At 39.7% G+C, this 16582-nt stretch overlaps 1 protein-coding gene across 2 annotated transcripts in view; it reads left to right on the top strand.

The window, feature by feature from the left end:
- B3GLCT (beta 3-glucosyltransferase) overlaps positions 1–16582 on the top strand; it is a 116723-nt gene that overhangs the window by 56288 nt on the left and 43853 nt on the right. For both annotated transcript variants that reach the window (XM_044249546.1, XM_044249547.1), the window contains exons 8-10: positions 3918–3981; positions 10160–10279; positions 11958–12027. In XM_044249546.1, coding sequence (XP_044105481.1) covers positions 3918–3981; positions 10160–10279; positions 11958–12027 — 254 coding nt within the window. The remainder of the gene's footprint in view (positions 1–3917; positions 3982–10159; positions 10280–11957; positions 12028–16582) is intronic.

The following is a 16582-nucleotide window of genomic DNA, read 5'->3' on the forward strand; positions in this document are numbered from 1 at the left end:
ATCCTTTTTCTTGTGATGAACACAAGTAATCAAAATAATGTAACCCATTTAGCATAGCAATTCTGTTATGGCCAAGAGCTATTTAAAAATGGCTTTCTCATAGGAGATTCTATATATTCTTCAAGAAACTGGTATTACCACCAGCATAAAGTATCAATTAGCCCTACTGGCTGCAAAATTTGATCTTCCCAGTTGGTTTTTCCCAGTTACAAAGCTAATGTGCTATTTCCTCCTGTTATTAGAGACTATATGAGTTAGCATATCAGATTAAGGAAATATTATAACTATAATTGGAAGGTGAGGTCTGTGTTGGTGAATGTAGAAGTTCAGCCCTGTTACTGAGGATGCTGGTTCTCCTTCTCTCTCATGCGCAGTACACAGCCACCTGAAACCACATACAGCAGCAGCTCATCTTAAATCTGGTTCCTCTTGTGATTCAAGGCCAAAAGCGCTACTTGTTTTTGTTTGTTTATGTTCAGCAGTGGAGAACCTCTTTAACCATTGGAATATAGTGCTTATCTTCAGTCTGCAGTTGGATGGATATCATCTGATTGAAGTAGATTGGGTCAACTTCAGACCATTAACAATGCAGGGAATTTCAGTGCTTTGCTTGGGATTAAACTAATTCTGACCCTGCAGCCCATTTATTGGGCTCAGTAATTAGAAGTCTCTGAGGAAGAAGAAAGGGGAAGCTCTGTATTGAGTAGGAGGTCTACAGTGCCCACTACAGAAGTGATGATTCCCTTTGCCTCCCTTCCTTGATTTTATGGCCCACTCAGTAGGTAGGGCAACTGTTTACAGTTACTTAAGTATTTCTCCTGCTCAGGTCATCAGAAAAACTGGTTACTTAAAAACATTTCACAACACACACTTTTAAAGACCATGTCCTACCAAAAACACTATTTGCCCTAGCAATCAGTGAGTTTTGAATTAACATCACCTAACATTTCCTGGTGATCCATCTTTGTGATCTAACAATAGTGTCAATAAGAGAACATACTTGCATTTTTGGAGGAATTTCCAATAACATGATCTCTTCAAATAGGTTGATATTACCAGTTTATTCTTTTGTTTTTCCACAGTAAAACTTACCTAGATTTCCTCCAGAATTTAATCCTCTGACTAGCTCACAAATGGGACTGTTAAAGTCAGATAGGAACTTCTCCTAATATAGAGGTGATGGGGCCCTCTTCTGTTGCAAGTTTCCAGTCTCACTGGTTGTGTCTTTAGAGCTGTGTTATTGGGACATGACTTGGCATTCTAAAAATAGGTAAGCTGAATATCAAACATCATATTTGCCAGGAACTGAATATTTAATGAGGAAATATTTTATCTAAGTAATTGGAATTTCTGAACTTAATTGGTTTTTTGTGGTTTGTTTGTGTGTTTGTTTTTGGCATTGTTGGTTACTGAAATTCACATTTGGAAAACTCTTGTGCTGTCTTGTTGTATAGAAAAATGAAAACTAAAAACAATCTGAGGGGTTTGAAGTGGCGGGGGGGTGGGAGGTTGGGGTACCAGGTGGTGGGTATTATAGAGGGCACAGCTTGCATGGAGCACTGGGTGTGGTGAAAAAATAATGAATACTGTTTTTCTGAAAATAAATAAATTGAAAGAAAAAGAAAAATGAAAACTAGTTTCCACTTTCAGGACTTGCCTTTTGAATTAGGTGAAATGTCCTGTACACTTTTAGAACTAGAAACACATTTGCAAGGTGACTGGGTTAGGCTCTGGGTGTCAGTGAGCCTGATTTATTATGACCTTCATGATGCCTAGGTAACCATCACTTAAGGTTTATGGTAGACAGCATGGGCTGCTAGAAATAACCACTTAAAAATTCTAGGGTATATCTGTATGTCCTCAAATTAGTCATTGTCTACCTTAAAGAATTCAGTGTTCTTCTGTTTTGTCCATCTGAGGTTTCCCCCAAATATTAATTTTCAGGAGTTGAATGGGAAAGAAACTTAAAAAGTTGAAAACGCAGGGAGCATGTTTAGGGCAACAGGTCAGAGATATTTTTATTGTCTAGGAAGAAGGGACCTGTGGTACATAGCCATCTAACAGTGGCTGTCACTTGTGATTAGGTTACCATCCCAACTGTGTGTCCCTTGCCTATGGCAGGAAGCCCACGTATGACTTTTTCTGTCTTCAGAGTCTGAATGTGGTCTGACTGGATTTTGAAGGCCCTTGGCTTGAGTCCAGATTCCAAAGTTACCTTGATAATTCTTTATTTGTAAAAACTAGCTCTAACTGAGCAGACTGCAACCTGGACGAGAATTTGTGCCAGGGCAGGATTTTTTCTGTTAATCTATATTGGCAGTGTGTCCGAGAACATGTATGTATCTCTGTGTATCCTCACCCACTCCTACCGACAAATCTGAGGGCAGGTATTGAGCAGGAATGTGACCGAGATTACATTAGATTATGTGACCTCTTTGGAGTTACTGCCACCAAGCCATACTAATATCTACCCCAAGACAAATGCTTTAATACTAAACATAAATTATAACCTGTGTCCTTCTTTCTTCCCTCTAATTAAAGGTAAATTTTTAAGGAAATCTTGGGGCGCCTGGGTGGTGTAGTCAGTTAAGCATCTGAATCTTGGTTTCGGCTCAGGTCTTGATCTCAGGGTCCTGGGATCGTGCCCCACTTTGGGCTCCGTGCTCAGAGTGCAGTCTGCCTGAGATTCTCTCTCTCTCTTTCTTCCCCTCCTGCTTGTGCCGTCTCTCCCTAAAATAAATAAATATAATTAAAAAAAAGAAACCTTTGTGGTTCAACTAAGCCAAAACCTCAGTAAAGAGTTTTGAAACTTTTTACTTTTCCTTTTGTAATCACTATTGTATCTTTGCAGTTAAAATACACATTAGGGGGTTTGTAATTGAAACCGATGTTCTAGTCTCTAGCCCTGAGACAGAGAACCATATGGTATTTCAGCAATCTGGGTAAATATGTAATTCTACCTCACGCAGCTTGGAACCCAAGAATATCTTGCTCTCATTCATTCAGGCAGCTCCCTGAGTGCTCCTCGTGGCCAGGCACAGTGGGCCATGCTGGTGATACAAAGAAGCTGTAGCACAGAGAGGGACGGATGTTCAACAGGATGGGACATGTGTGATAAGGTTAAGAGAGCTTGCTTCCTATTCCGGGAGCACGGGATTTCCATCTATGCTGGTGGGCAAGTCTGGGGAAGTTCCACAGAAAAGGTGCCCTTGAGTTGGACCTTGAAGAAAGGTTTGCCAGGTGAAGGTTGGGTGTGGGTGTGCTAGGCAGAGGTAGAGCTAGAGAAAACAGCTGGCAGGTGTATGCTGTGGGTGTCATGGGCAAGTGTGGAGAAGCTAGGGGGCAGTAGAAGGGAACGATGGGGCTCTCCTCTGCCCTGAAAGGATCCACTAAAGATTTCCTTAAGAGAAGGACTTGATTTTTTTTTTTTTTTTTTCTTTCCGGAAACCATATGTTCTCTTCCCCTAAAAACTCCACAAGCTGGAGTTCATTGGGATTATTAAAAGCAGGAGACTGAAAAGTAGCAACTTTTGTTTCTCTATCATGCAAGCTTTTTTTTCTTTTCTTTTCTGTCGTCTTTCTGTATCAGGAGTCAATACACTTACCGGGAATGAACAAGCTTTGTGGCTTTGTTTTACACAAGACATTTAATTTTCTCTATTGTATTTTATCGTGTTTGCCAGATGTTTAAACAATGAATGCCGCATTTGCAAAAAGGCTTGCATTCATTTCTTACTCAACAAGTAATTCCAGTTTCACAGTGCTTTGCCTCAAGGAAATGTGGAACTCTTAATTTTATCTTAAAATGTGTGCTCATAATCTGTTTTCAAACATGAGAAAGTCTCAATGTGTTATTCTTGTTCGATGCTTCCTCTGATTAATAAAAAAGAAACCCTCAAATTGTTTCTATTTTCTAGGCTTACCAAGAGGTTAAAGAGTGAATCCCTGAAGTCCGACTTTACGATAGATTTAAAACATGAGGTACGTCATTGTTTCTTTGCTCAAAGTCTCAGTAATCAAGACTTCATGTGTTTTAATATAAAAGGTGTTTTTTATTCCCTGACTGCATACCCCTCCCCACCCAATGCTTCTATGTCTTTTCTCCCCACCAAGGTAATTCTTCTCCAGTAAATTAGGTCTTTCTCTGTAAAGCTCATTTTTATCATGTAGTGGAGAAGGAGCAGTGAAAAAGATTCTCCATTCTCCTCTGTGATTCTTGTTTTTTTTTTTTTAAAGCTAGGTGGATGGGTGCAAAGGTGGATTTCTAAAAACAAGCAAAACTGCCATCAAAGCACCTTTGCTCTTATTTGGTACTTTGGCTGTATAATGCCATGGTCACATCTCTGTCCTTGGCCCTCTAGGGCAGAACTGAGCCAGTTGGTCCCAAGCAGGCAGCTGTGCGTGGCATGCTAGTTGGAACCCTAGCATCCCTGGGCATTTAGTGGACATTTAGTGACCAATCATCCTGGAGGATTTAATCATTCCTGGATCATTGTTATTTTTTTTAAAATTAACATATAATGTATTATTTGTCCCAGGTATACAGGTCTCTGAATCTTCAGGCTTACACACTTCATAGCACTCACCATAGCACATACCCTCCCCAATGTCCATAACCCAACCACCCTCTCCATACCGTCCCCCCACCCCTGGCAACCCTCAGTTTGTTTTGTGAGCTTAAGAGACTCTAATGGTTTGTTTCCTTCCCAATCCCATCTTGTTTCATTTTTTCCTTCCCTACCCCCTAAGCCCCCCACTTTGCCTCTCAAATTCCTCATGTCAGGGAGATCTTATGATAATTGTCTTTCTCTGATTGACTTATTTCCCTCAGCCTAATACTCTCTAGTTCCATCCACGTTGTCGCAAATGGCAAGATTTCATTTCTTTTGATGGCTGCATAATATTCCATTGTATATGTATACCACATCTTCTTTATCCATTCATTTGTTGATGGACATCTAAGTTCTTTCCATAATTTGGCTATTGTGGACATTGCTGCTATAAACATTCGGGTGCACATGCCCCTTCATATCACTACATTTGTATCTTTAGGTGGATCGTTGTTAAGAAGGTTTCTTCATGGGTTTCATTCACAGGCACATCGGACTGCCTGGAACATTGTCACCTTTCACTCTTGGGGAACCTGAATCTTAGGGCAGTGGGGTCAATCTTGACATGTCACTCAGGCCAGGAGTGCTGGCAGCATACCAGTAGCGAAAAGGGTACACACAAGGCTTTACCTTCCTGGCTGATGGCATGTGATGAAAAAGCTTATTGGGGGAGAAATATACATGTAAAAAACTGTTCTTCCGTTCCATAGAAAGGAAAGAATGACTAATTGAAAGCGCAGGTCTACTTAGATAGTTTTAACGAAGAGTTAACTTTGGTATAGATACTCAGGCTCAGGAATCTATTAAACACTAAATACCTACAAAAACTATTTCTAAGGTATGTGGAAAGTATGAGGATAGGTCAAGATATCTATGTAATCACCGTCTGGTTTAAAGAGCTAGAACATCACCAGTCACTTTGAAGCTCCCTGACTATGACATTCCTGCGTTCCTTTCATTCTTTCTAGTAAACACTTTCTTGAATTCTCTCTTCCTTTTCTTCCTCTTCCACAGCATATGACTGTGCCTCCGAATAAGACAGTTTGCAGTTTTTTACCCTTTTGGGACTTCGGATAAACGAAAGGGTGCCGCGGGTATTGTTCTGACTTGAAACTCATCCACGTGGTTATGTGCGGCAGTTCTGATGAACTTTTTTCCACTCCAGGCAGGAGTCTCTCCGGAGACCAGAGCAGTTAGCTTACCTGTTCTCCAGTGGCGGGCTTCTGCACCGCTCTGCGTTTTTTGCTATTACACTCATTACTTCTCTGTGTTTTGTGGACGTGTGTCATGATGGGCAGGGATTTCTCTAGGGCAGAGGCTTTTAAACTATTTTTTTTTTTTTTAACTGACCCAGTTTAAAAAATACATTTTTCATTGCGAGCCAGTATATTTGTGTGTGTTATTGTGTTGTATTACTGATTTCTAGCTTAGCATTAGTGTGGTCTATATAACAATTGTTAGAAATGTTTTTAGGGGCGCCTGGGTGGCTCAGTGGGTTAAAGCCGCTGTCTTCGGCTCAGGTCATGATCTCAGGGTCCTGGGATCGAGTCCCGCATCGGGCTCTCTGCTCAGCAGGGAGCCTGCTTCCTTCTCTCTCTCTGCCTGCCTCTCCATCTACTTGTGATTTCTCTCTGTCAAATAAATAAATAAAATCTTTAAAAAAAAAAAAAAGAAATGTTTTTAGGCTTATTTTGTGGCCTGGTTCATGTTTACTCTTAATAAATGGAGGAAAAGATGTATATGCTATAATTTGGGGAGTATAGTATTCTCCTTATGAGATTAAGGAAGAAATAGATTTAATATGATAAATTAATCTTCCTTCCTCCCTTCTTTCTTTCCCTCCCACCTCCTCCCATCCTTCTTTTGTCTGCTTGATCTGTCATTTATTAAGAGAGAAATGGGAAAATCTTCCATAATAATGGTGCATTTGATAATATCTCCTCTTGTAACTGCCAACTCTTGCTTTTTTCCCTCTGAGACTATGTTATTTAATTGCATGCAAGTTTAGAATCCTTAAGTCTTCTTATGAATTCATCTTTATTTCTTGTCATGCTCTTTGCCCTAACATGTATTTTGTGGCTGTGACTGTTTTTATACTGGCTTTCCTTTCAGGTTTGCTTTGTAATTGTCTCTCATCTTTTTCTTACAGCCCCTTTGTGTCCTCTTTTAGATGTGCTTCTCTTGGAGAGGACATATCTTCTTTTCCTCCCAGTTTGCCAGTCTTTGTCTTTAAACCAGGTAGCAAATTTACACTTATATTGAACTTGATTACCTTTGTATTTGAATTGATTTCTAACACTTTATTTTATCCTTCTCCTCATTTTCTCTCTGGCTCCTTTAAACACTTCTTACTTTCTATATAGATTGTTTTTTATTCTTTCTTTTTCCATTTTTTCCCTCTTCTGCTGTTTTAGAAATTCAGTCTTCATTTCTATACCTTACTGGTTATTTTAAAATATTTTAACATGCATTCTTAACCTAACAAAGGCTAAGTAATTCATGGCCTAAATCCAAGGGACTCAGAATAATTGAACTCTGATTATTCCCTCCCCAATTTTTTTTAAAGATTTTATTTATTTATTTGAAAGAGCGAGTGAGAGAGAGAAACCGCAAGAAGTGGGGGGGGGGTCGGAGGGAGAAGAACTCCCCGCTGAGTGGGGATTCCCCATGTGGGACTTGATCCTGGGACTTAATTCAGGGACGCTGGGATCATGACCTGAGCTGAAGATAGATGCTCAATTGCTGAGCCACACAGGCGCCCCTCCCCTTACCAATTTAAATGCTCTTTGTCATTTAGTACTTTTGTTCTTTTCCTAAACCCTGCAACTTAAATATTATCGTTATTTTATGCAATTCATATTTGTAATAGCTTCACCATGTATTTGCCAGTGCCTTTGCTCAGTATCCCATCTTACTTCAAAGACCTGCCAGGTGGGATCATTTTTTTTTTTGACATTTTAAAAATTTAAATTCAATTAATTAACATATAGTGTATTATTAGTTTCAGAGGTAATGTTCAGTGATTCATCAATTGCATATCACACCCAGTGCTCATTCCATCAAGTGCTCTCCTTAATGCCTATTACCCAGTTATCCATCCCCACCCACCTCCCCTCCAGCAACCCTCAGTTTGTTTCCTAGAGTTCAGAGTGTCTTATGGTTTCTCTCCCTCTCTGATTTAGTCTTATTTTATTTTTTCTTTCCTTCCCCTGTGTTCATGTTTTATTTCTTAAATTCCACATTTGAGTGAAATCATATGATATTTGTCTTTCTCTGATTGACGTATTTCCTCTTAGCATAATGCTCTCTAGTTCCATCCACATCACTGCAAATTGTAAGAGTTCATTCTTTTTGATGGCTGAGTAGTATTCCATTGTGTATATATACCACATCATCTTTATCCATTCATCTTTCGATGGACATCTGGGCTCTTTCCAGAGTTTGGCTATTGTGGACATTGCCGCTATAAACCTTGGGGTGCAGGTGCCCCTTTGAATCACTATATTTGTATCCTTTGGATAAATACCTAGTATTGCTATTGCTGGGTTGTAGGGTAGCTCTGTTTTTAACTTTTTGAGGGTCCTCCATACTGTTTTCCAGGGCGGCTGCACCCTGGTGGGATCATTTTTATTCTTCTGAGGCACATCCTTTAGTGTTTCCTTCAGTGGGGTGGTACATTCTCAATTTTTTTCCCTTTAAAAAATTTGTATTGACTTTGTTCTTTAAACATAGTTACCTTGTGTTTACAATTCTGGGTTGTCCATCATTTTCTGTCATTACTCTGGCTTTACTACACTGTTCTGGTTTCTATTATTGCTGTGGCGTTGGGAAATCAGTATCAGTCTCATGTGGCTTCTTTGTAGGTAATCTTTCTCTCTGCCTGCCTTTAAGACTATTTGTCTTTGATATTCTGCAGTTTCATTATGAGATATCTAGGTGCTGATTTTTTTTTTTTTTACATCCTACATGGGATTCATTGACCCTTTCTTTTATAGGATTGTTATGTAATTTTTGGAAATTCTCAGCCATTCTTTTTTCAAGCATGTTCTCACCCCCATTCTTTCTGTTGTCTTCTCCTAGATGTGTAGATGTGTGGCAGCACTCTGAATTTTTCTTTTACTTTTCCCATCTCTGTTTCTGCTGTGCTGCATTTTAGATAATTGGGGGACTTTCATCTTTTAATTCCCTGATTTTTTATTCACCGGTGTCTAATACTCTGCTTATCCTAATCATTAAATTTTTCTTTACTGATTTTTATTTTTAGAAGTTTAGCTCCTTGTTTTCAAATTTGCTTATTTTATATAATTTTTAAAAATTTGCTTATGTTTGAATGTTTTCTCTTTGTGAAAATGTATAAAACATAGTAATTTTATAACTGTGTTTGATAATTCCAAGACCTGCAGACTTTTGGATCTGATGATATAGTGTCTGCTGGTTTTTGGTCATCAGCTCACGTCCCTGTGCTTTTTTTCTCTGAGTAGTCTTTTTTTTTTTTTTTTTAAGATTTTATTTATTTATTTGACAGAGAGAGATCACAAGTAGGCAGAGAGGCAGGCAGAGAGAGAGGAGGAAGCAGGCTCCCCGCCGAGCAGAGAGCCCGATGTGGGACTTGATCCCAGGACCCCGAGATCATGACCTGAGCCGAAGGCAGCGGCTTAACCCACTGAGCCACCCAGGCGCCCAAGTAGTCTTGTTTCAAACTGTATCTGTGCTAATCTTCTGAGTCCTACGTTAAGGTGGAAGGATTTGCATTTGTTTTTCCTACTGCTACAGGATTATACTAACTTGGTACCATTTTAAATAACTGTTTGAAGTGTTTTGGACCACATTAGTGGCACACCTTAGGGAGGCCAAATCTCAGAGGAGATTTGGAGATGATATTTTCCCCCTCCATCTAGCTCCAACGTCCTAGATTTATGTGGGGTTTGCTCTTAAACACTCTCCGCCTTGGGTAAGTCTTGGGCTTTATTTTCTTAACTCCTGTCAGAAACTCCGCATCACCACAGTTCACCATCTACCTACTGAGAATACGACCCTTGAGGCCATTTTCCCCAGGCTCTTCCTTTTGCAGTTTGGTCCTCACAAGTTCCATACTATTGTGGAAATTTAGCAATCCATTTAAAATTATTTTAAAGATATTTTAACCAACAGTTTTAGATGTTTCCAGCAAGGCTGTTAGTCAAGGTGTGTAATTACCATACTGCAGAAAACCAGCCTCATGGTAATAATTTCTTTCGTCTTCTACTGCGATGTTTTAGAAACCCTAAAATCACGTCCCTGAAATTGCTTATGACAGCTTTGGAATTATTTGGTGTTCAGAATATGAACAAGAATATGGATTCTTATTAATAAAAGATTATATTGATCCACATGGAATTACTATTTTTATATGTAAAAAAAAAATCTGTTGAATATTGTCAAATTGATTCAGTTCAGTCTTAGTGCTCTGTAGAAGACATGGTCTGCTTTTCCTTGACATATTTTGTACCTTCTTACACTTGCGGTGTTGGCCAAGTTCTTTGACTTATTGCCGGCTCCTGTCCTGACAGATTGCCCTCTACATCTGGGACAAAGGCAATGGGCCTCCCCTTACTCCAGTGCCTGAGTTTTGTACAGAGGCTGTGGACTCCTACTGTGCTACCACCTTCCATTCTTTTCTACCACTTTGCGTAAGTATAGAAGAAAGGCTTCCTTACATAACAAAGGAAAATCTACATGCTGTGCATAATATTGTCCTAGGACTTTAAGTTTCTACTTATGTGCCAGGTAAGAAGTAGATACCATACTTCTTACTAGTAACTGCCCTATCAGGTGAACAATGTTGTTATCCTAGTTGACACATGAGAAGAGAAAGGACTAAGAAGTACTTGTTCAGGGTCACACAGTGAGTCCAGGGCAGGGGCAGTGAGGACCCTGAGGGCACCGACTCACTCTCGAGGCTCCATGCAGAACTGCCTGCCACAGGTCTTCCGAGTCAGTGTGCCTGGAGTCATTTCCCTTGTTGATGATTCAGCATGTGTCTCCTGGAAGATCTATTGCATTTCCTAGAAGTGTGATTTCAGACATTTCCTGCTACACCTAAGCCTTCTCCCCAAGCCCATCTCCTCTCAGCTGGAGACCTTAATTTGATCTCATCTGCCACTGTCCAGCAGAACTTTCAGAATGATCTTACTTGTTTCATTGTACCCTAAGTCCAGTTCCCAGGATGAGCCTGAAGACCCCTGAAACTCACTAGGTTAACAGTTCTTTATCAGAAGAGAAAACATATTCATCACCCTCAAATGTTGTCTGTTCTTCTGAAGGCAGTCACACAGGAGTCTGTGTGTGGCATATTCAAAAATGAATATATGTATACACACACGTGTGTGTGTGCACACACACCCACCCACACATTGCAGTAATGGGAGAGAATCTGTAATGTTTGCTCAGTTCCTGAGGGGGAAATCCTGTCTTTCTAGACATGATGCTTGCTTGTTCTTTAATCCTTCTTTTGGGTGGTCTGGTGGGGTCAGCCTCCTAGTGTCTTGAGTAATATGACAAAGCTGTGTTTAAATGTCACCATAAACTGGCCCCAGATGGTGTTTGAGTCATGGTTGAATATTATTAAAGGCCTAAGACATTTGATAAAGGGGTCAGAACACCCCATGAAGCCATCCGTGGCCTTGAGAGTAGGCTGTCCACAGTCTCCCCATGTGTCCCTTTCATCTGAGTGGCCAGCTGGGGCTGGGCTGGCTCAGGGCTCCAGAATTGCCCCTCCTTCCTTGCACCCAAGTGTTTGAAATAATTGTCCTTTTGGCAGAAGACAGAATGTTGCTGTAGCTTAGACTTGGGTAGACAATAAAGGGGCCATAAAAATACTTTCAACATCAAAGTGAGACTGCCCCCCCAAGAGGGAGTCAACTCCTGTTGTACAGGAACACAGCCCACTGGTTCTCTCCCTTTGTCAAAATCTTCACCAGCTGGAAAAAGGAAAGGGAAGGTGACTAACATTTACTGGGCAGTTAGAATGTGCTGAATAAATGTAGCAATGAAAGCGGCTTCACTGGTGGCTATTCTGACCATCTTCTAAATGAGCAGACTGAAGCTGAGAGCTGAGGAATATTGTCTGGGTGACACAGTGAGTACAGGACAGGGCTGGGATTCAGGCCCAGGTCTGGCTGACATCAGAGGTCTTGTCAGCTGAATTATAGTTCCTGTTTCCTCAGAAACTTAATCCTGGAAACAGGATTAATGTCCTTGACGTTGGTGAAGGTCACCTCTGTGGCATGCGAGATCTAATAGGGGTGTGAATGTGGGTGTTGATGAGACACGGACTCATATATACACATATGTTTTCTTGTTTTCTAGGGAAATCCAGTGAAGAAAGAGGATATATTTTTTGCAGTAAAAACATGCAAGAAATTTCACAGCGATAGAAGTATGTTTTGTGTTACTCATTTTTCCTGAACTTATAAAATCCCAACTGCCTTTAAAAAAAAAAAAAAATACAAGCCATCTAGAAACTCAAGAAAGAGATAACAACACATACATTGTTGGAATGAAAACAGTTATTTAGCTTGTGTTCCTCATCGTACCACTTCAATAACTAAGATCAATTAGAAGGGACCGTTTTGTATCAAAACATGAGTGGCTCTAGCCCTTCTGAATACCGTTCAGAACAGTGTTTTAAATTGGAAATGGGAAAGCACAGCTGTGGCAATCTTGGACACGATGCATGAATAACAATCCATTTTGCAGAACAATGTCCTATTTATGTCCATGCACCGACTCTGAACTGTATGAGGAATGTTAGAGGGGATTTCAAGGTGGGAGAATACCAAAAAAAGGATGTTTTCTCCAAGACTAATCCTTCTTTTTACATTATGGTGGATGCACACACTGGAACTTTTAAAGATCTGTATTTGCTCATGAGTGGATTATATAGCAGAAAAGGCAATAGGTTGCTTATACATAGCGGTCCCTTCTTAAGAAGAACTTGGCATGCAGATGAATGTTGTTTTTATTCAACTTTTTGGTGTTATTACAGAATTCTACTAAGTTATAGTGATAATGTAAAAGAAAAAGCACGTCCTAAATATAAGTAGACATAATTTCTTTCTTTTTTTTGCCTTATTTCAAGCTGCACTTTTCTGAAATTGAAAATTAGACAGTCTTTTGCATTTTCTAATTTTAGCATATATTTTAATTTTTTTTCCATGAAAAGACAGTCGATTTCATCAAGAGTGTGATATTTATGTAGAAGAGATTTCTAAGCCAGCTGTCGTTTTCAGGGGATTGGAGCTATGGGGGAATTTCATTTAGATAATTTATTTGATAATATGGTACTTATAAATTATACTTTAAAGGGGAACATTTTCCAAATAAAAAATAGTATAATTTGGGATTGAAATATTAAGATACTAGCATCAATTAGAATCTGGTTATGATGTATAGTATCATATAAGTATATAACTATAAACCTTCATATTTACCTAAAATAGTCACATAAGGTGCCAAGTCCTATTCAATCAGTCTAATATAGGCACTCATTATATAAGAGAGTCCTAAATACGATTAAAAATCAATATAGAAGTTAAAATTTTCATCATTCACAAAAATTAACATAGATTTAATATCCTTTTGCTTTTTTTTAAAATCTGGAAGGGCATTTGGGGATAGTTTTTGATATATCTTATAAAGTATCAAAGGAAATGAATGAAGGGACAGCCTTTTTTTTAAAAAAAAAAAAAAATCCAGCAGAAGTGTTCACATTGATTTATTTGATCCTGAAGCCGCACTTGGGAGTAGTGACTATTTTCATAATATTGATGTTAAGAACAGTGGTGGTAGTGATATTTTCTCTTTTGAAACATTTTTCAAGTGACTGTAAAGCAGTAAAATAGGGACCATCCCTGGTTGTATTTTTCATATTTTACAGAAATGAAAAAGAAGTTTGCTGATTTTAATTTAGTAATTTTGAATGATCTAGTTTATTGCTTTCTTATTTGCATCAGGGTCAGATAATCTTTTCAGGTATCCATCAAATGCTTTTACATTTGAATTTCAAGTCAAAGGTCTTTAAAAATTACAAATCTAAAAAGCCTGTTAGAAGCATTAAAACCAAACCTTCCAAAGCTGGATACATTGATTCGTTGCTATGAATCTGAATCTGGGGTCATTGAAGCCTGAGACTTAATTAAAAGATATTATGAAGCTTTCACGGTTGGGTTTCTGTGGCAAGGCATCTTTAAACCAGAATGTTTGAAAAGATGTTGAGGCAGCAGGATTTTAGTGACTTTGATGTCCATATCGCTGGATGGAAGCGAGCCTTCGATGCCACTGGGCATCTCTCCTTCTTTTGGAAGGCGAGTCTAACCACCGGTTGGCCCAGAGAATTATCTAGTAACTCTGTTAGTTACAAGGACAATACTGTGTTAACTGCGTCTGCTCATCTTCTTTACATTTTCTGGTTTTTTGTTTGTTTGTTTGTTTGTTTACATACATTGTACCATCTGCCTTCATGGTGACAATTCCTGATGATGTGATAATTAATGTTATTCCTTTGATCATGTAGAGAAAGCTGAGTGTGGGACAAGACACAGCTGGCCCTGTTCTTGTAGACTGTTGAGTAGGAGAGCTGGGATTCAGGGTTTCTGGCTCTAAATCCCCAATTCTCTCTGCCACAGCACAGCTGTACTGTCATCTCCTTGGATGTATTACAATCTTAACACTTGATAAATGATATTGGATATTCATGTTGACGTTCTGCTAGGCTCAAGGTCATTTTTGACTTGGCCAGAAGGTGGGAAGGTAGGCTTTTATTTTCAGTAGCAAGGGGGGAGAGCCAGAAGTTGAAATCCACAGAGGATCTAAAATATAAAGCAAGCTGGGCATTCAGGCTGCCACTCCTATCCAAGCATTTGACTGCTCTAGTCAAGCCCAGTACATGGAGTGGGGTGGGTTTTTTCTTCATTCTTTCCCCATGAACTTTGTGATAGAAACCCTTGAAGTTACAAAGGCCAAATGACAAGGAAAAAAAAAAAAAACACCCATAGATAAGACTGTATATTTATCTTGGGGAAAAACTGAGAGTTGGCTATACTGTTGGTGATGTATCTGGTAGCAGGTTCTCACTTGTGGGTGCACTGCCCCTGGGGACAGCAGAAGACCCCTTGTGATGTCCCCCATTCCTGGCTCCTTACGATGCCGGCCATGTCCGGGTAAGGGTGAGGGATGGCACGTTCTGTTAAAGGCTCCCGTTAGTTTGGCAAGGGAAAATAAAATACACACTGAACTCATTTTCTATATTCTTAATGAAGAATGGTAATAAGGCAAGTTCCGAAATTTATTTATTTATTTATTTTTTAAAAAGATTTTACTTATTTGACAGAGATCACAAGTAGGCAGAGAGAGAGAGGAGGAGGAGGAGGAAGCAGGCTTCCTGCTGAGCAGAGAGCCCAATGCTGGACTCTATCCCAGGAGTCTGGGATCACGACCTGAGCCGAAGGCAGAGGGTTAACCCACTGAGCCACCCAGGCGCCCCAAGTTCCGAAATTAAAAAAAAAAATTACTTAACGTCTTGTACCTTTTTTGCTTGATGGTGAAACAAGCATTTATGTAACTGCTTTGTGTCCGATTCTGATTCAAATGTAATAAAGCATTCTTAGGACACAGCAAAAATATATTCTATCTTTTGGCTTAAGAAAGAAATACATATTGACACCATCGAAATAGCAACACGCTCTTGAGATGCAAGCAGTTACTAGGGTTTTAAAGAAACTTTAAACGTCTTATATAAAGCAAATTAGGCATAGCATGTAAAATTATATTTAAGCAAGGAGAAGGTCTCTGGAGTTTTAATATTCAGCTTGTTCACTTCCTCTTGGGTTATGTGTTTTTCTACTGTGTGACGTGAGCTGTCAGAAAATGTTAAGAATTCTCTCTGCACCAGTTTGCCACGCTGTTCCTGTGCGTGTCTTAAGTATCTGGTGGCAGTCACCGCTTTGTTCTTCAAGTGCTGGGTCGTGAGAGGCTCTCCCGCTGCAGTCCCCCTGATTAATGAGGTAAAATTGCTATTTGCTCAGCCTTTCGTTCCTTTTCACAGCTTCCTGAGCACCTAAAAATAAACACTTTATTCCTTTCAGATTGAAAAAACAAAAAACACCCTGTTACCTTTACCACAGTCATCTTGTCTGGAAGAGGCCCCATCTGAGCAGACTTATGGAAAGATGTGTGTGGTTAGAGAGGCTGACAGGTCCTGGGCTGCAGTCTGCTTATTTCAGACATGAGGCGTGGATTACAGTGCAGCTCAAATGTCATTAGATTATTGAAGAGAGGGAGGGAGTCGGGGGCTGCCCTGCTCAGATCGCCCCCTGGCTGTTGAACAGATAGAAAGGTTCCAAGGTTGCCCAAACATGTTGTTTTAGACCAGCCCCGAGGGGTGCCTTTCAGGCTTAGGTACACCTCATCTCTAAAATCAGGGTGTGTGTCTCTAACCCTTTTCGGAGGAGAGAGGAGCAAGCAGGATTTTGTCACTGATGTGTATATGGAGACAGGAAGTCTATTTGTCGAGTGAAAATAGCAGATTTCTTAACATCGAAAGTCATTCACATTTGATTGTGTGGTAGTCTTTGTACAGTGCCTAAGGGTCTAGTGCATTTTCATTTGTAATCAGTTTTGCAAGTAAATTCACCAGGGGTAAAAATGTGTGTTCTGTGCCTCCTAGCGAGACACATTTCCTGCTTCGAGTCTGTAAAGCCATGTGGAAGATTTACGCCATCTGTGCAGCGGGGATTGTTTTTTCTTTAATAGCACAAGTTTTACTTCGCTCCAATTGCGAGTTATCCTGTGGTAAGCCTTCTTGAAAGAGGCTAGTGTTTTATTAGGGGATACAAAGTGTGCTTCTCTGTATTGAAAACGAGATAATAGATCATGTAACTATATTGAAATATTTTCTCACAGTTTAATATACTTGGGAATGCAGTGCCTCAGTT

This window comes from Neovison vison, chromosome 5 (assembly GCF_020171115.1).
Source record: "Neovison vison isolate M4711 chromosome 5, ASM_NN_V1, whole genome shotgun sequence".
NCBI classification, from domain to species: Eukaryota; Metazoa; Chordata; class Mammalia; order Carnivora; family Mustelidae; genus Neogale; species Neogale vison.